Source organism: Oncorhynchus mykiss, chromosome 17 (genome assembly GCF_013265735.2).
Source record: "Oncorhynchus mykiss isolate Arlee chromosome 17, USDA_OmykA_1.1, whole genome shotgun sequence".
Taxonomy (NCBI): domain Eukaryota; kingdom Metazoa; phylum Chordata; class Actinopteri; order Salmoniformes; family Salmonidae; genus Oncorhynchus; species Oncorhynchus mykiss.
Genome location: NC_048581.1, coordinates 44,795,079 through 44,810,915, shown reverse-complemented (window position 1 = coordinate 44,810,915; position 15,837 = coordinate 44,795,079). Strand labels below are relative to the sequence as shown.

The window sequence follows — 15,837 nt, the reverse complement described above, 5'->3', positions numbered from 1 at the left end:
CAACGCTTTATTCGGGGTGCGTCCTGGGGGCCTCTGTGTCGAGATAGCCTCCCGCTGAAATGCGATGAATTAATTAAAGAACATGATAAAGCTCAGAATTTATGAGTGGCCTGTTTTGCAATTCACAACAATGGCATTGGCGATCAAAGATAGTTACTATAACATTACTAAAATATCTGTTTAATTTGCGCTGAAATCTTTACATAGTGGCACAACCAAGCCGGTGCAGCGCCCCTCTTAACCCTGGCATAGTGACCATATCTTGGTTTTAAACACTTTAAGTGGGTAATTCTTTAAGTGGGTAATTCTTTAAGTGGGTATTTTTGCGGTATTTCCCCGGACTCTCTCTGTTAGTAGGAATTATTCCCGGTAAACGGGAAAATATGAATCGGGAAAATATGAATCCCTAATAAGTAGCCTATAGAGTTGTACTTTATAGGCTACTTAAATACCTCATGACATTCTTCTTCTAAACAAACATCTATACAGTGTGTCACTATGACGGTTTGACATTCTGGTGTCAGCAGAGGCAAAAAGCTAACCTGTGGCCTGGAACTCTCTGCAATTACTTTTCATCAACACAAGGTTCGCTAAAACCTTATGGCAACATTTTACATTACATGGGCATTACTCCAGGGTAATTGTAATGTAAAAAACATACATAGTTACCGGGATGTGTTTGTATGTACAGGTTGTGGTATATTATACAGTATGACATTACGTAGGGACTGTTCCAGAACTAAGACTTGGAGAGAATGTGAGAGAAATTAGCTTGGCTGTTGCCAATTAAATCATACAGGGAGGGTAGTCTGAGGCTCATGCCAAATGACAGAACTGCTTGAGACATTATTTACTTATAATCGCTTGCAGTTTTCTTTTTGTTATTTTGCACTTCGCTTGTCCAAAGTGGAACTCTGTGCTCTTGCTATACTTTGAGGAAATGTGTTTGAGTTTATGCAGGCAGCAAGCAAAACTGGTGGAAGATTTTAACAAATATTATTCTGATTTGTCTAACTTTAGTTTTGGAACACGAAAGGGTGTAATTACTTTATACTGGAAATGTAACTTAAGCAAAGGTTTTACAATGCATGGAGAGTTGACCTTGCATGCTTAAGTTACCCTTATATGCTGACTACACTGGCCATGCACGTACGTCTGCATGCGCCATCGCAAGCATTTAGATTTTGTTCATCCATACCAGACGCGATCATGACTCGCAGATAAAAATATTTAAACCAACTGTGAACCAACTATATTAATTGCGGGTCATGTCAAACACACATGAAATATTCATAGACATTTATCTAGCCTCTATTGCTAATTTATTTGTCCTGGGAGATAAATATTGAGTTGATATTTTACCAATGCACCAGAAGATGGTGTCTAGTTGATCAACAGGATTTTCACCCCAGGTCGAGAGCTTTGAAAACAGGGTTAAACTCCAGAATTGAGAGCTCTCTCTCACCATTACCTCAGCTGGGCTACTATGAGTGTATCTGCAATAACATTTGACAGGATGTAGAACTAGTCGTTTTGGTCCCCAATGTAAAATCTGCTCATGTTGGAGATAACGTAAAGCTTACTTGCCACGGCTCAACTGAAAAACAAACTCCTGACTAGGGTTTGGACACTTTCTGTGGGAATTAACGGGAATTAATGGAAATATATGCAAATTAATATTAATACCATTTAAATGTAGATGTTTCTAGCATTGGATATATTTACCATATCATATAGAGACAGAAACATAAACATTTTACCTTATCAGAAGTTGACATAATTGCAAATGATTCAATCCTTCCAATAGAAAAAAATAAAAACAAATTGTTACGAATTAAGCTTGAATTAAATGAGTTGACTCTTCACATGGGATGATTTCACTGAACAACAAAAGAAAGGGAATGTTGAATGATTTCCAATGATCCATCGCATCTCCCAAAAACATTTTCAATATACATCTATAAAATGATAGTCTAGAAACTAAAGCTTTGGTTGTCTTCCTCTCAGGCTTCCATGTCTTCTTCCTGGACCTCCTCAATGTCCACCTTTTCAACATCAGACTCTGAGGCCTCATCTTCACTGTCACTTTACAACCTTGTTGAGGATGGCTTGTTGTCAGGCTCAAAAAGCCTCAAATTTGCCCGGATGGCCACCAATTTTTCCACCCTTGTATTGGTCAGCCTGTTGCATGCTTTGGTGTGTGTGTTCCCAAACAAGGAACAGTTGCGCTCTGAGGCGGCTGATGTTGGTGGAATTTGAAGGATGATGAAGGCAACAGGGGAAAGAGCCTCAGATCCACAAAGTCCCTTCCATCAGGTGGCTGATGAGATATGTTGGCACGACTGCCATATTGCATCTCCATCCCAAAGCCCTTGCTTGGAAGTGTACTTCACCAGAATGCCAAGAACCTTGCCCTCATCCAGGCCAAGGTGGCGAGACACGGTAGTGATGACACCATAGGCCTTGTTGATCTCTGCACCAGACAGGATGCTCTTGCCAACATACTTGGGGTCCAACATGTACGCTGCAACATATATGGGCTTCAGGAAGAAGTCTTCACGCTTTTTGATGTATTTCAAAACTATAGATTCCTCCGCATGGAGCAATAGTGTAGTGGGCAGGGCAGTACGGATTTCTTCTCTTCATCTGCAAGCAGAGTCTGAACATCAGACAGGACGGCCTTGTCTCTCTCAATCCGTGCAATGGCCACTGCTATAGGTTTCAGGCTGCTTACTACTCTCTCCCAAAATACATCATCCATGAGGATCCTCTTGATGGGGCTGTCCATATCGGCAGACTGTGATATGACCATTTCTTGGAGAGACTCCTTCCCCTCCAGGAGACTGTTAAACATGATGACAACACCACCCCAACGGGTGTTGCTGGGCCGCTTCAAAGTGGTGCTCTTATTCTGCTCAGTTTGCTTGGTGAGGTAAGTTGCTGCTATAACTTGATGACCCTTCACATACCTAACCATTTTCTTGGTTCTCTTGTAGAGTCTATCCATAGTTTTCAGTGCCATGATGTCCTTGAGGAGCAGATTCAATGCATGAGCAGCACAGCCAATGGGTGTGATGTGAGGGTAGAACTCGTCCACTTTAGACCAAGTAGCCTTCATGTTCGCAGCATTGTCTGTCACTAGTGCAAATACCTTCTGTGCTCCAAGGTCATTGATGACTGCCTTCAGCTCATCTGCAATGTAGAGACCGGTGTGTCTGTTGTCCCTTGTGTCTATGTTCTTGTAGAATACTGGTTGAGGGGTGTAGATTAGAGGTCGACCGATTAATCGGCATGGCCGATTAATTAAATCGGTAATCTGCATTTTTGGACACCAATCATTGCACTCCACGAGGAGACTGCGTGGCAGGCTGACTACTTGTTATGCGAGTGCAGCAAGGAGCCACGGTAAGGTGCTAGCTAGCATTAAAGGTATATTATAGAAAACAATCAATCTTAACATAATCACTAGTTAACTACACATGGTTGATGATATTACTAGTTTATCTAGCTTGTCCTGCATTGCATATAATTGATGCGGTGCCTGTTAATTTATCATTGGATCACAGCCTACTTCGCCAAACAGGTGATTTAACAAGAGCATTCGCGAAAAATAAACATCAACGCCTTTCTTAAAATCAATACACAATTATATATTTTTAAACATGCATATTTAGTTAATATTGCCTGCTAACATGAATTTCTTTTAACTAGGGAAATTGTGTCACTCTCTTGCATTCTGTGCAACAGATTCAGGGTATATGCAGCCATTTGGGCTGCCTGGCTCATTGCGAACTGTGTGAAGACAATGTCTTCCTAACAAAGACAGCCAACTTTGCCAAACGGGGGATAATTTACGAATTTGCGAAAAAAGCACAATCGTTGCACAAATGTACCCAACCATAAACATCAATGCCTTTCTTAAAATCATTACACAGAAGTATATTTTTTTAAACCTGCATATTTAGTTAAAATAAATTCATGTTAGCAGGCAATATTAAACTAGGGAAATTGTGTCACTTCTTTTGAGTTCATTGCACACAGAGTCAGAGTATATGCAACAGTTTGGGCCGCCTGGCTCGTTGCGAACTAATTTGCCAGAATTTTACGTAATTATGACAACATTGAAGGTTGTGCAATGTAACAGCAATATTTAGACTTATGGATGCCACCCGTTAGATAAAATAGGGAACGGTTCCGTATTTCACTGAAAGAATAAATGTTTTGTTTTCGAAATGTTAGTTTCTGGATTTGACCAAGTTAATGACCTAAGGCTCGTATTTCTGTGTGTTATTATATTATAATTAAGTCTACGATTTGATAGAGCAGTGGTGGTGAGCGGTGGTAGGCAGCAGCAAGCTGTATTGCCAGCAGCTCTTCGCAATGCTTCAAGCATTGCGCTGTTTATGACTTCAAGCCTATCAACTCCCGAGATTAGGCTGGCAATACTAAAGTACCTGTTAGAACATCCAATAGTCAAAGGTATATGAAATACAAATGGTATAGAGAGAAATAGTCCTATAATAACTACAACCTAAAACTTATTACCTGGGAATATTGAAGACTCATTTTAAAAGAACCACCAGCTTTCATATGTTCTCATGTTCTGAGCAAGGAACTTAAACGTTAGCTTTTTTACATGGTACATATTGCACTTTTACTTTCTTCTCCAACACTTTGTTTTTGCATTATTTAAACCAAATTGAACATGTTTCATTATTTATTTGAGACTAAATGGATTTTATTGATGTATTATATTAAGTTAAAATAAAAGTGTTCATTGTTCATTCAGTATTGTTGTAATTGTCATCATTACAAATATATATATAAAAATCACCTGATTAATCGGTATTTGCTTTTTTTGGTCCGCCAATAATCAGTATCAGTATCGGCGTTGAAAAATCATAATCAGTCGACCTCTAGTGGAGATGATGTAGTTGATTATTCCTTGCCCATGAACATTCGACCACCCATCAGAGATGACTGTAATACAGTCTGATTTCTCTATGATTTGCTTGACCTTCACTTGAACTCTGTTGAACTCTGCATCCAGCAAATGATTAGATAAAGCATGTCTGGTTGGAGGGGTGTATGCTGGGTGAAGAACATTCAGAAATCTCTTCCAATACACATTGCCTTTGAGCATCAGAGGTGAACCAGTTGCATACACAGCTCGAGCAAGACATTCATCAGCACTTCTCTGACTACGTTCCTCCATTGAGTCAAAAAAAACTTCTGATTCCAGGAGGACCATGAGCTGTTGCTATCGATAAAGATTAGAAAAAAACGAGTTCAAAAACTCAGTGTCTGATTAATAATGTTCACCTCGAATAGAAGTAGAGGGACTTTTGTCAGAGGTTGCTTGTTGTGAGCGCTGAGGTAACTTTATGCACTTGGCCAGATGATTCTGCATCTTTGTTGCATTCTTCAGATATGATTTGGCACAGTATTTGGAAATGTACACAGCTTTTCCTTCATTAGCTGCAGTGAAATGTCTCCACACATCAGATAGTGCCCATTGCGTTTTCCTGTAAAGATTACGATAAAATGAGTAAAAAAAAACCAAATACAGATAAATAGTTAAGCAGTTAGATTAAACAACTCCTTTGTAAGATAAATGTTTTCAAATGAAACATGTATGGAAACAGGTGAATTAACACTCCTCAGTTAGCAGGCTCAAGCAAGCTTATGTGTATCCCACAAAAAAGTTACAAGTTAACTGTTATAAGTTAACTTTTTTAATGGATTTAAGCAAAATTCCCCAAATTTCAGGGCTTAACTTCCCATGGAGAATTTCCAGAAAATGTACCAGAATGTTTCCGATTCTTTGCAACCCTACTCCTGACAGTGAGGTACAGATCTATTGGAAAAAGATCAGAAGAATGTTTTGTCTGTCATAGGAGATCATTTTTACCTATGGCCCTAGATTTTAGAACAGGGTATCAGGGGTCAAATATCATAGATACTTACCGACAGGGAGACCTTTCTCTCACCCTTACCGATTTAAACCTTTCTGATCAGGGCATTTACCAGAGGGGAATTCCAGATGCTGTCACCTTCACAGTCACTGTCCCTGTTCAAGAAAAACACTCTGAGGACACAGGAATGTTGCCAATTGGTATCACGTTTAGCACACCTTATCGATCGGACGACAGACGAAGGCAGAGAGAGTTTGAATGATGATCGTACTGATGATCGTACTGAGGAGGAGCCCAAACAATAAGATCATTTAGAGAAGATGTAATTCAGAGTCATTCAGCACGAACATACTCGTCTCGGTTGCAGATTCCCTAATGCACACATTTTCATCTTATTTTCTACCTCTCCGCATACTCTCAATTTTCTGGAGATTAGCTCCATTCTTGGACAGATTATGCCTATTACGGTTAATCTCCCAGGCATTTATACTATTACATAAGCACGTAGCGAACTCCTTTTCAGAATGAATTTTCTGTGCGGGTAAGGACAAGGTGTAGAATGAATTATATGAAGTGACGTTGGAATGCGAGGAGCGTTTCTGCCCCTGCAAGTAACTTCCTAATGTCAATAGACTGAGGAGGTCCAAGCCTTACTTTTGAAAGGGTGTTTTTTTCCCTCATATTCGGGTTGAAAATGGCCCCATACAGAAACAACCCCTAGCCCCTATAAGGCATTTGTGTAAATCTGAAAGAATTGGATGGGTATAAGCAATATGTAAACAATTCAATCCATCTAGCCTCTCTGATTCAGAGGGGTTGAGTTAAATGCAGAAGACACATTTTGGTTGAATGCATTCAGTTGTGCAACTGACTAGGTCTCCCCTTTCCCCTTAATTTTTACATTTGACATTTTAGTCATTTAGCGTACATTCTTATCCAGAGTGACTTACAGTTAGTGCATCCATCTTAAGATATGTAGGTAAGACGACCACATTTCATAGTTTATTGAGGAGAAATGTACGTACTATCTGCAAAGCCAGTGCTACTAAGAAAATACAAGTGCAAGTTGTTAGTTCGAGAAAGGCAAGGGTGTTATTATACTTTTGTTGATTAATCAAGATATGGGCAAGGTGGCACTACAACAACATTGCTTATACCTATCCAATTATTTTGGATGTACTTGAAGTGTGTTTGGGCTAGGGGTTGTTGTGGGGCCAGAACCCTTCGTAGATTGTCCAGCCTTGTGTTCAGCCTCATTAAATATATATTTTTTCCTATTGTGTAGACCAGTTTCTTGTCTCCCATTCTGCAAACTGATGAGTGTTGAAACTTCCTGCGTTAACCTGTTGAAATATGCCAATGTGTTCAGTAACAGGGATATAAAGTATCCCCCAGCCATAACCATCACACTTTCTACTCACCTCAAGAAAACAAACTGTGATCAAACAACACGAGACATCTACCAGAACTTCAGACAAATTCAAGCTGTTTTTTTTTTATGTCGCTACCTGGAATACTCACTGAATCCTCTCCTCTCTTCTCCTGTAGCTGGAGCAGTCGGCAGTGCAGGTGACCCACCAGGGTCGGCGGGAGCTGCTGGAAGACGCCTGCCGCTCGTACACGCGCAAGCGCCGCGTCCTCATCCCTGAGGACCTCAAGCACATCATTGTGGACGACCAGCATGGCCTGCTCTACTGCTACGTGCCCAAGGTGGCCTGCACCAACTGGAAACGAGTTCTCATGGTCCTGACAGGCGCCGCTGGCCCCCACCGCGACCCCCTCGCCATTCCTGCCAATGAGGCCCATGTGCCGGGCAACTTACGCACCCTCTCTGAGTACTCCACCTCCCAGATCAACCAGCGACTGCGCTCCTACCTGAAGTTTGTGTTTGTGCGCGAGCCTTTTGAGCGGCTCGTCTCGGCCTACCGCAACAAGTTCACACGGAGCTACAACACAGCTTTCCACAAGCGCTATGGCACCAAGATCATCCGTCAGCATCGGCCTGACCCGCAGGCCGAGGCGCTGGAGCGGGGTGACGACGTCTCCTTTGAGGAATTTGTGTACTACCTGGTGGACCCAGCCACGCAGCGTGAGGAGCCCTTCAACGAGCACTGGGAGCGGGTGCACACGCTGTGCCACCCCTGCCTCATCCACTATGATGTGGTGGGAAAGTACGAGACGCTGGAGCAGGACTCCCGCTACGTGCTGCAGCTGGCCGGGGTGAAGGGCCAGGTGACCTTCCCCACCTCAGCCAAGAGCACCAGGACTACGGGAGACATGGCTGCCCAGTTCTTCCACAGCATCAGCCCCTTCTACCAGAAGAAGCTGTACAACCTATACCACATGGACTTCCTGCTGTTCAACTACTCCACGCCGGAGTACCTGAAGTTTCGATGAAGTAACTTTTCTTAGGAGTAGGCTTTGTTTGAACCGTCTGTCATAAGGACTAGGTAATGCAGTTGTAAGCATGAAGTTGTGCCCAGTCCCCACTAGCTTATTGCTTGTGTCGTGGCAGCTTGAAGTAGTCAAATATCAGACAGCTGATATCATCTGTTTGTATGACTTTTAGCAGCTGTTGCTTTATAACAACATTTGTATAACCTATGACAGAGGGCTCAAGATAATTGTTACAAACAATTTTAACATGGATCCCGGGACTCTCCAAAGCACAATAACACTTGTTACTGAGAGACCTAACCTGGTGAACTCTAAGCAACTAACTAAAGATATCTTTCTTATCAAAGGTAAGAGTGGCTTTAAGATGAGATGTCCTCACAACCGGGAATGGACACTTTCTCGGGAATGGAGAAGTTGACTAAACTAGGCAAATTATGTTGTACTGTAACAATGAGCCACTGGAGATTGAACTGTTGCCTTTGTATGTGTAAAATGCACCTACAGTATAGTGCACATTAACTCAAAATGACCAAACTCTATGACACCACCAACAAACCTTGTTTTTTTCTTTCAAAGTTTCTATTGTCACCAACAATGTTCCATTCTACAGTCAGACTAAGAGGAACACAAGCTGTCTGAAAGTAATATTTATCTCACAGGGGTGCTGAAAGTCTTCATATTAGTGCCTTTGAGTGTTGGCCTTATGACTCAAAGGTGTATGACATCCTTTGGAAATGTGACTGACATCAGCGTCTTCTTTGTACTGTAGAGAGTGTCTCTGGTGTGTACAGAGCATGGCATTGACTATCATTGTGATATTTGCGTTTCAATGTCAACAAACTGCGGTTAGATCACACGGAGACATTTCGAATATCTACCATAACTTCAGACATATTCAAATAAACACATAAACACTGCTGTTTTTGTGTGTCCCTGTCTGGAATGCTGGTGGACCGGTCAACATCAAGGATAAGAATCCAGCTGTGCAATATGTGGAATTTACTATGTGTGGATATGTGGAATTGTGTGAATGTTTGAAATATTGAGGTAAAATCAAGCTGATTTGTGTCCAATGTTCTGAAAGATGAGCTGTCACGATAGTCATTATTATTACCAGTCTTCATGTCTACACAATTGTGCTAGCATCAACAGTGACACCCCTGGAGGCTTGGAACCCTGTCTGATAAAGTATACCTAAAGGCCCGATTTTAGCCATCTTATGCCACGATTTTGCCGTCCCAGACTAAATGTCCACGTCGTAGGCAAATTCTTAGGTCGTAAATGATTGTCGGAGGTCTTGGCTCGTTCAGTATGACAGGGCCTAGGTCTGCCAATTAAGTACCACTACGTGCGGTTGTAGGCTTTGTCAAGTTCTGACAGTGTCCAGTTTTTTTATGCCTTCATCGTATAGTGTGGCCGGTGTTACGAGCCGATCCCGGTGTTACGAGCCGATCCACTGCCAATGACGCCATGCTGGCGTGCACATACTGCCCTCGTTCCCAGCCATAAATGGGTCCATACCCCTTTTCTTTTCTTGGGTTTCTCGAGACAAAATACCGCCAACATCACAGCAACAGCTTGTTGTTGTTCTTTTGACGCCATGCTTGACACGCCCAGTTGATGTAGCCTACATCGCAGTTGACGTAGCCTACGTCTGTTGACGTAGCCTCGCAAGGCAGTCACAAAATGTGATGACAGAACTGAAGAAAATCTATAATCTGGCCAGGTTGATATCAATATTTTAATTTGGTCACATCGCACAGTGTGACATGTAATAATTGTAAAAGACTGAATCCAAAGTACGGTGTGGGAAGGCCTTAAGACAAGGGATAGTACATAGAAATTACATTTGTTGGCAGTGGATAGTTTAACAAACCTAAGGTGTGGACTCCTTGTCTATAAACTGCTTTCAAGGTAAAGAAACATATATATAAATATGTAATAAATATGTCATTTTAAAGGCGATATATGTAATATTTTTGCATTGTAATTTCAGAAAATGGCCTTTATATACTGTATCTACAACAGTAGTAGTGGAATGATAGTGTTTCACAATATTTTTTCCACCAAATGTTTTATTCGGCCCACATAAAATTGCATTCTAATGGTGCAGCCCTCTTATTGGTCAACAAAAGACAGACTGGCTTTTGTTGTCAAATTGACTGGGTTCAGCAAATCTCTTGTTGTCAGTTCAACAACAGCCCCAGTCAATTTGATGGCGATAGACTTTAAGTTGTTGAATTGTTTCATGTCCATTGAACAAAAATATCAACGCAACTTGTAAAGTGTTGGTCCCATGTTTCATGAGCTGAAATAAAAGATCCCAGAAATTTTAGAAACACACAAAAATATTATTTCTCTCAAATTTTGTGCACACATTTGTTTTACATCCCTGTAAGTGAGCATTTCTTCTTTGCCAAGATAAGCCATCCATCTGACAGGTGTGGCATATCAAGAAGCTGATTAAATAGCATGATCATTACACAGGTGCACCTTGTGATGGGGACAATAAAAGGCCACTAAACTGTGCAGTTTTGTCACGCAACACAATGCCACAGATGTCTCAAGTTTTGAGGGAGCGTGCAATTGACATGCTGACTGCAGGAATGTCCACCAGAGCTGTTGCCAGATAATTGAATGTTCATTTCTCTACCATAAGCCGCCTCTAACGTCGTTTTAGAGAATTTGGCAGTATGTCCAATCGGCCTCAGATACTGAGGACCATTGTCGTGCCATTCAGCCGCCGCCATCACCTCATGTTTCAGTATGGTAATGCATGGCCCCAGGATCTATACACAATTCTTGGAAGCTGAAAATGTCCCAGTTCTTCCATGGTCTGCATACTCACCAGACATGTCACCCATTGAGCATGTTTGGCATGCTCTGGATCGACGTGTACGACAGCGGGTTCCAGTTCCCGCCAACATCCAGCAACTTTGCACAGCCATTGAAGAGGAGTGGGACAACATTCCATAGGCCACAATCAACATCCTGATCAACACTATGTGTTGCGCTGCCTGTGGCAAATGTTGGTCACACCAGATACTGACTGGTTTTCTGATCCACGGACCTACCTTTTTTTGAAGTATCTGTGACCAACAGATGTATCTGTATTCCCAGTCATGTGAAATCCATAGATTAGGACCTAATGAATTTATTTCAATTGACTGATTTCTATTTATGTACCAAGCTAAAAACACAGAGCCTAACATAAGCTATATAGCTGCTAGGAGGGTGTTATGTAATGTAATTGAAGGAGTAGGTGAGTGACTGACCTTTTCCCCTCGTGTCATTTTTCGGTGGCTATATACAGTTAGGGATGCAAGTGTCATTTGGTTAGCTAGCAAGAACTTGAAATACTGTTATCCAGTTAGTATACCTCATGTATTCGCAAATTCACTCTGGCTATCTACTCCGATTTCAGAGCACTCTCGTCTGTGTGCCAGAGTGCAGAATAACTGCTGAATTTACGAATGCTCAACACTCGCTAGATATGACCGGTGTCAGTAAACTTAGGCAAAACATATAATTGTTAGTCATGAACGCGCTAGATAACATGTTAACAGCTTAACCAGCTGTGCTACGGCGAGTAAAATGGTCAGAGTGAGGCATTCATTTGTGTCTGGAAGTAGTTAGCTAGCAAGCGAGCCAACTTTAGCCAGTTAGCTTGGGTGCTTGGTTGGGACAATAATTAATGCATTGGTAGGCAAGCTGCTGCAGAAGGACAAGTAGGCTACAATTCCCCATTATTTATTAGTGCAATTTTGACAGGCAACTAGCTAAACAAGTTTGAGGGTTTATCTAGTGTTCATTCTTTAAATTGTAGCTCATATGTATGTATATATGTATATGTAATTCCATTCTAAGAACTTATGAAAACCATATCTAAGTGCTCGCTTGTCAGATTATATATACACATTTTTTAAAGGGTCATATTCTTCCTGGGGGTGTGTATGAACAGATTTGAATGAGATTTCATGTTGCTAAAATGCTGTCAGTTATACTTTAAGCAAAGGTCTCGCCATTTGTCAAAGGCTTCACTCAATCTGGATACCTGTCATGTTCTCTGACACAAGGTCAACAAGGCTCCTCTATACTCTCAGAAAAAAGGGTGCTATCTACAACCTAAAAGGGTTCTTCAGTTGTCCCCATAGGAGAACCCTTTGAATAACCCAGGTAGAACACATTTGGGTTCCATGTAGAATCATTTCCATTGTGTTTTCTATGGAACCAAAAGGGTTTCTCATATAGGGACAGCTGAATAATTTTTTTTTTTATAAGAGTGCTGTTTGTGTATTCTTCTACGGTATGTGTACTGTATGTGCTCCACACACAGCGGAGAGCCACGAACCTTGTCCCCGACACGGTTCTATACCTACAGCAAAGGCACAGGCATTGCTTTAGGAAATCTGCACCGTTGTAACTGGCATTTTACCGTATGGTGTGAAATAACTATTGGGATAACTGTGTTCAGCACAGGTATTTACAGTATATCCCCTGGGCAGATTCTGGTCTGGAGGTGGAGACGGACGAGAATGAGAGACATGTTGCAGAGGATGGGCCTGAGCAATGCTCTTTTTGCACCGATTTTCTCATCTACATCACTTAGGATGTAATTGTTTGGAACGCAAGGTGATTTGAAGATCAGTGATTTTGCGCACCACTCAAACATGGAGATAGTTTAGTAGTTATTTCCCAACATGCACTGTGTGCTGTGGTGTTGAAATACAGGGCTGCCACAAAGACGCGCATTTGAGTGTTAGTGGTGAGGTCATGTTTATTTTAAATCTGTTTTGTAAAATCACATGACGTATTGATTGTCCTGTAATATAAGTGGGGTCATAAAATGGAAGACAGGCATTGAATGTGAATGGTTTTATTCCAACAAAGGAACACATTGAAACAAAGTAATTGTGTAACTAAAATAACCTGCTCTAGGTATGCTCTAGTCAGATGAGTCATTAGCATACATACTAAGTCAACATGTGTCCTGTACAATTTAAAATACGATTCTATACAATTTATAGAAGTCATTTTGTCATGTTCAATGCAGAACAGCTAATATGATTTAAGCTGTTTTTAAAAGTGCGTATTCATTTATTTAAAAGGGATGATTTATTTGAAGAGAAATCATAAGACTTATTTTATGCACAAAAAAATGTATCATTGGGAAATGTGAACAATGTCAAGCAGTGGTATTAGATACATTCATACAAACATGAATTTTTAAAACAATTAAATGTGGCAGACTAACTGACTAATAAGCAACATTGTTGATGTCATAAAAAATACATGACTCCTCTAGCTTGTACAGTAATGGGTTGAAGGGACAAATGAAAATAGCAGTGCTTGATCATTGAAATTGTGACACTGGATACACCCCATGTCATCTATTGATTAATATTGTGTACATCCAGAGAGTGCAGTTGTGACCATTTTTGAGCATGAGTATAAATGTATAGACAGTCAACAAAACAAGACAACAGACAACATTACAGACAACATTATTGCTTCAGTACAGTGCATTTGCCAGTTTACTATGAAGCATTTACAGACATAAGAGCACTTCAACAGTTCTATATGGTTATTGGGTGCTCAAAGCACATTGAGCTACAGTATACAGGTACTCCCTTAGCAGCATAAAAAAAATACACCTTTTTTTTTACCCATTTTTCTCCATTGTCTTTTCCCATCACTGCAACTGCCGTACAGACTCGGGAGAGGTGAAGGTCGAGATCCGTAGGATCGGAGGAAACACCTGGAGAACGTGTCAGCATGCATTGCGCCAGAGCTAGAGCGCAATGGGACAAGGACAACTCGGCCGGCCAAACCCTCCCCTAACCCGGACGATCCTGGGCCAATTGTGTACTACCTCATGGGTATCCCGGTCATGACCGGCTGTGACACAGCCTGGGATTGAACCAGGATCTGTAGTGATGCACTGCCTTAGATCGCTAGACACTCGGGAGGTCCAGCTGCATTCATTCATTATCGGAGACTAAAGACTATGTGAAGTCAAGCTTGGTGGTTGTCGGTAAACTATGTTGTTGAATCTTTTCTCCCTCACTTCTTAAATCCAGCCACTTGCATACAGTTGTTTATACAATGGGTAGGTCTAATCCTGAATGCTGATTGGTTAAAACAGCATTCCAGCCGGTGTCTATTCCACAAGTTACCACCGGCTAAATCTATAAAAAGTTAAAATGTCTATTTACTCTGTTCCATCTGACTGCGCAATCCATTGTCTCATCAACCCCAGCCAAGCAATTTATAAACTTGATCTCAACTATAAAAAGCATTTAGACATTCTCATGTTTCTTGTAGACTAACATTTCGTTTTCAACAGCGGAGATTTGTATAAACCTTCCTGTCTGTCTCTTCGACATTTGCAACATTGTTTCAATATTCAAATTTGATCTTCAGCTGTCCCATAGTAATGAACGTAGCACTCACTTCCGTCATCATGAAGTGCTTTGAAAGACTAGTCAAGGACCATATCACCTCCACCCTACCTGATACCCTAGACCCACTCCAATTTGCTTACCGCCCAAATAGCCAACTCAATCATCAAGTTTGCGGACGACACTACAGTGGTAGGCTTGATTACCAACAATGACGAGACGGCCTACAGGGAAGAGGTGAGGGCCCTCGGAGTGTGGTGTCAGGAAAATAACCTCAACATAACAAAGGAGATGATTGTGGACTTCAGGAAACAGCAGAGGGAGCACCCCCCTATCCACATCGACGGGACAGTAGTGGAGAGGGTAGTAAGTTTTAAGTTCCTCGGCGTACACATCACGGACAAACTGAATTTATCCACCCACACAGACAGCGTTGTGAAGAAGGCGCAGCAGCGCCTCTTCAACCTCAGGAGGCTGAAGAAATCCGGCTTGTCACCAAAAGCACTCACAAACTTCTACAGATGCACAATTGAGAGCATCCTGTCGGGCTGTATCACCGCCTGGTACGGCAACTGCTCCACCCACAACCGTAAGGCTCTCCAGAGGGTAGTGAGGTCTGCACAACGCATCACCGGGGACAAACTACCTGCCCTCCAGGACACCTACACCACCCGATGTCACAGGAAGGCCATAAAGATCATCAAGGACAACAACCACCCGAGCCACGGCCTGTTTACCCCGCTATCATCCAGAAGGCGAGGTCAGTACTTGTGCATCAAAGCAGGGACCGAGAGACTGAAAAACAGCTTCTAATCTCAAGGCCATCAGACTGTTAAACAGCCACCACTAACATTGAGTGGCTGCTGCCAACACACTGACTCAACTCCAGCCACTTTAATAATGGAAATTGATGGAAAAATATCACTAGCCACTTTAAACAAAGCTACTTAATATAATGTTTACATACCATACATTACTCATGTACATGTATATACTGTACTCTATATCATCTACTGCATCTTTATGTAATACATGTATCACTAGCCACTTTAAACTATGCCACTTTGTTTACATACCCTACATTACTCATCTCATATGTATATACTGTACTCGATACCATCTAC

At 41.6% G+C, this 15,837-nt stretch overlaps 1 protein-coding gene across 2 annotated transcripts in view; it reads left to right on the top strand.

Annotated features, from left to right (window-relative positions):
• LOC110493940 (carbohydrate sulfotransferase 11) overlaps nt 1–10,678 on the top strand; it is a 28,842-nt gene extending 18,164 nt beyond the window's left edge. For both annotated transcript variants that reach the window (XM_021568556.2, XM_036949959.1), the window contains exon 3: nt 7,464–10,678. In XM_021568556.2, coding sequence (XP_021424231.1) covers nt 7,464–8,312 — 849 coding nt within the window. In that variant the 3' untranslated portion in view covers nt 8,313–10,678. The remainder of the gene's footprint in view (nt 1–7,463) is intronic.
• The last annotated feature ends 5,159 nt before the right edge of the window (nt 10,679–15,837 follow it).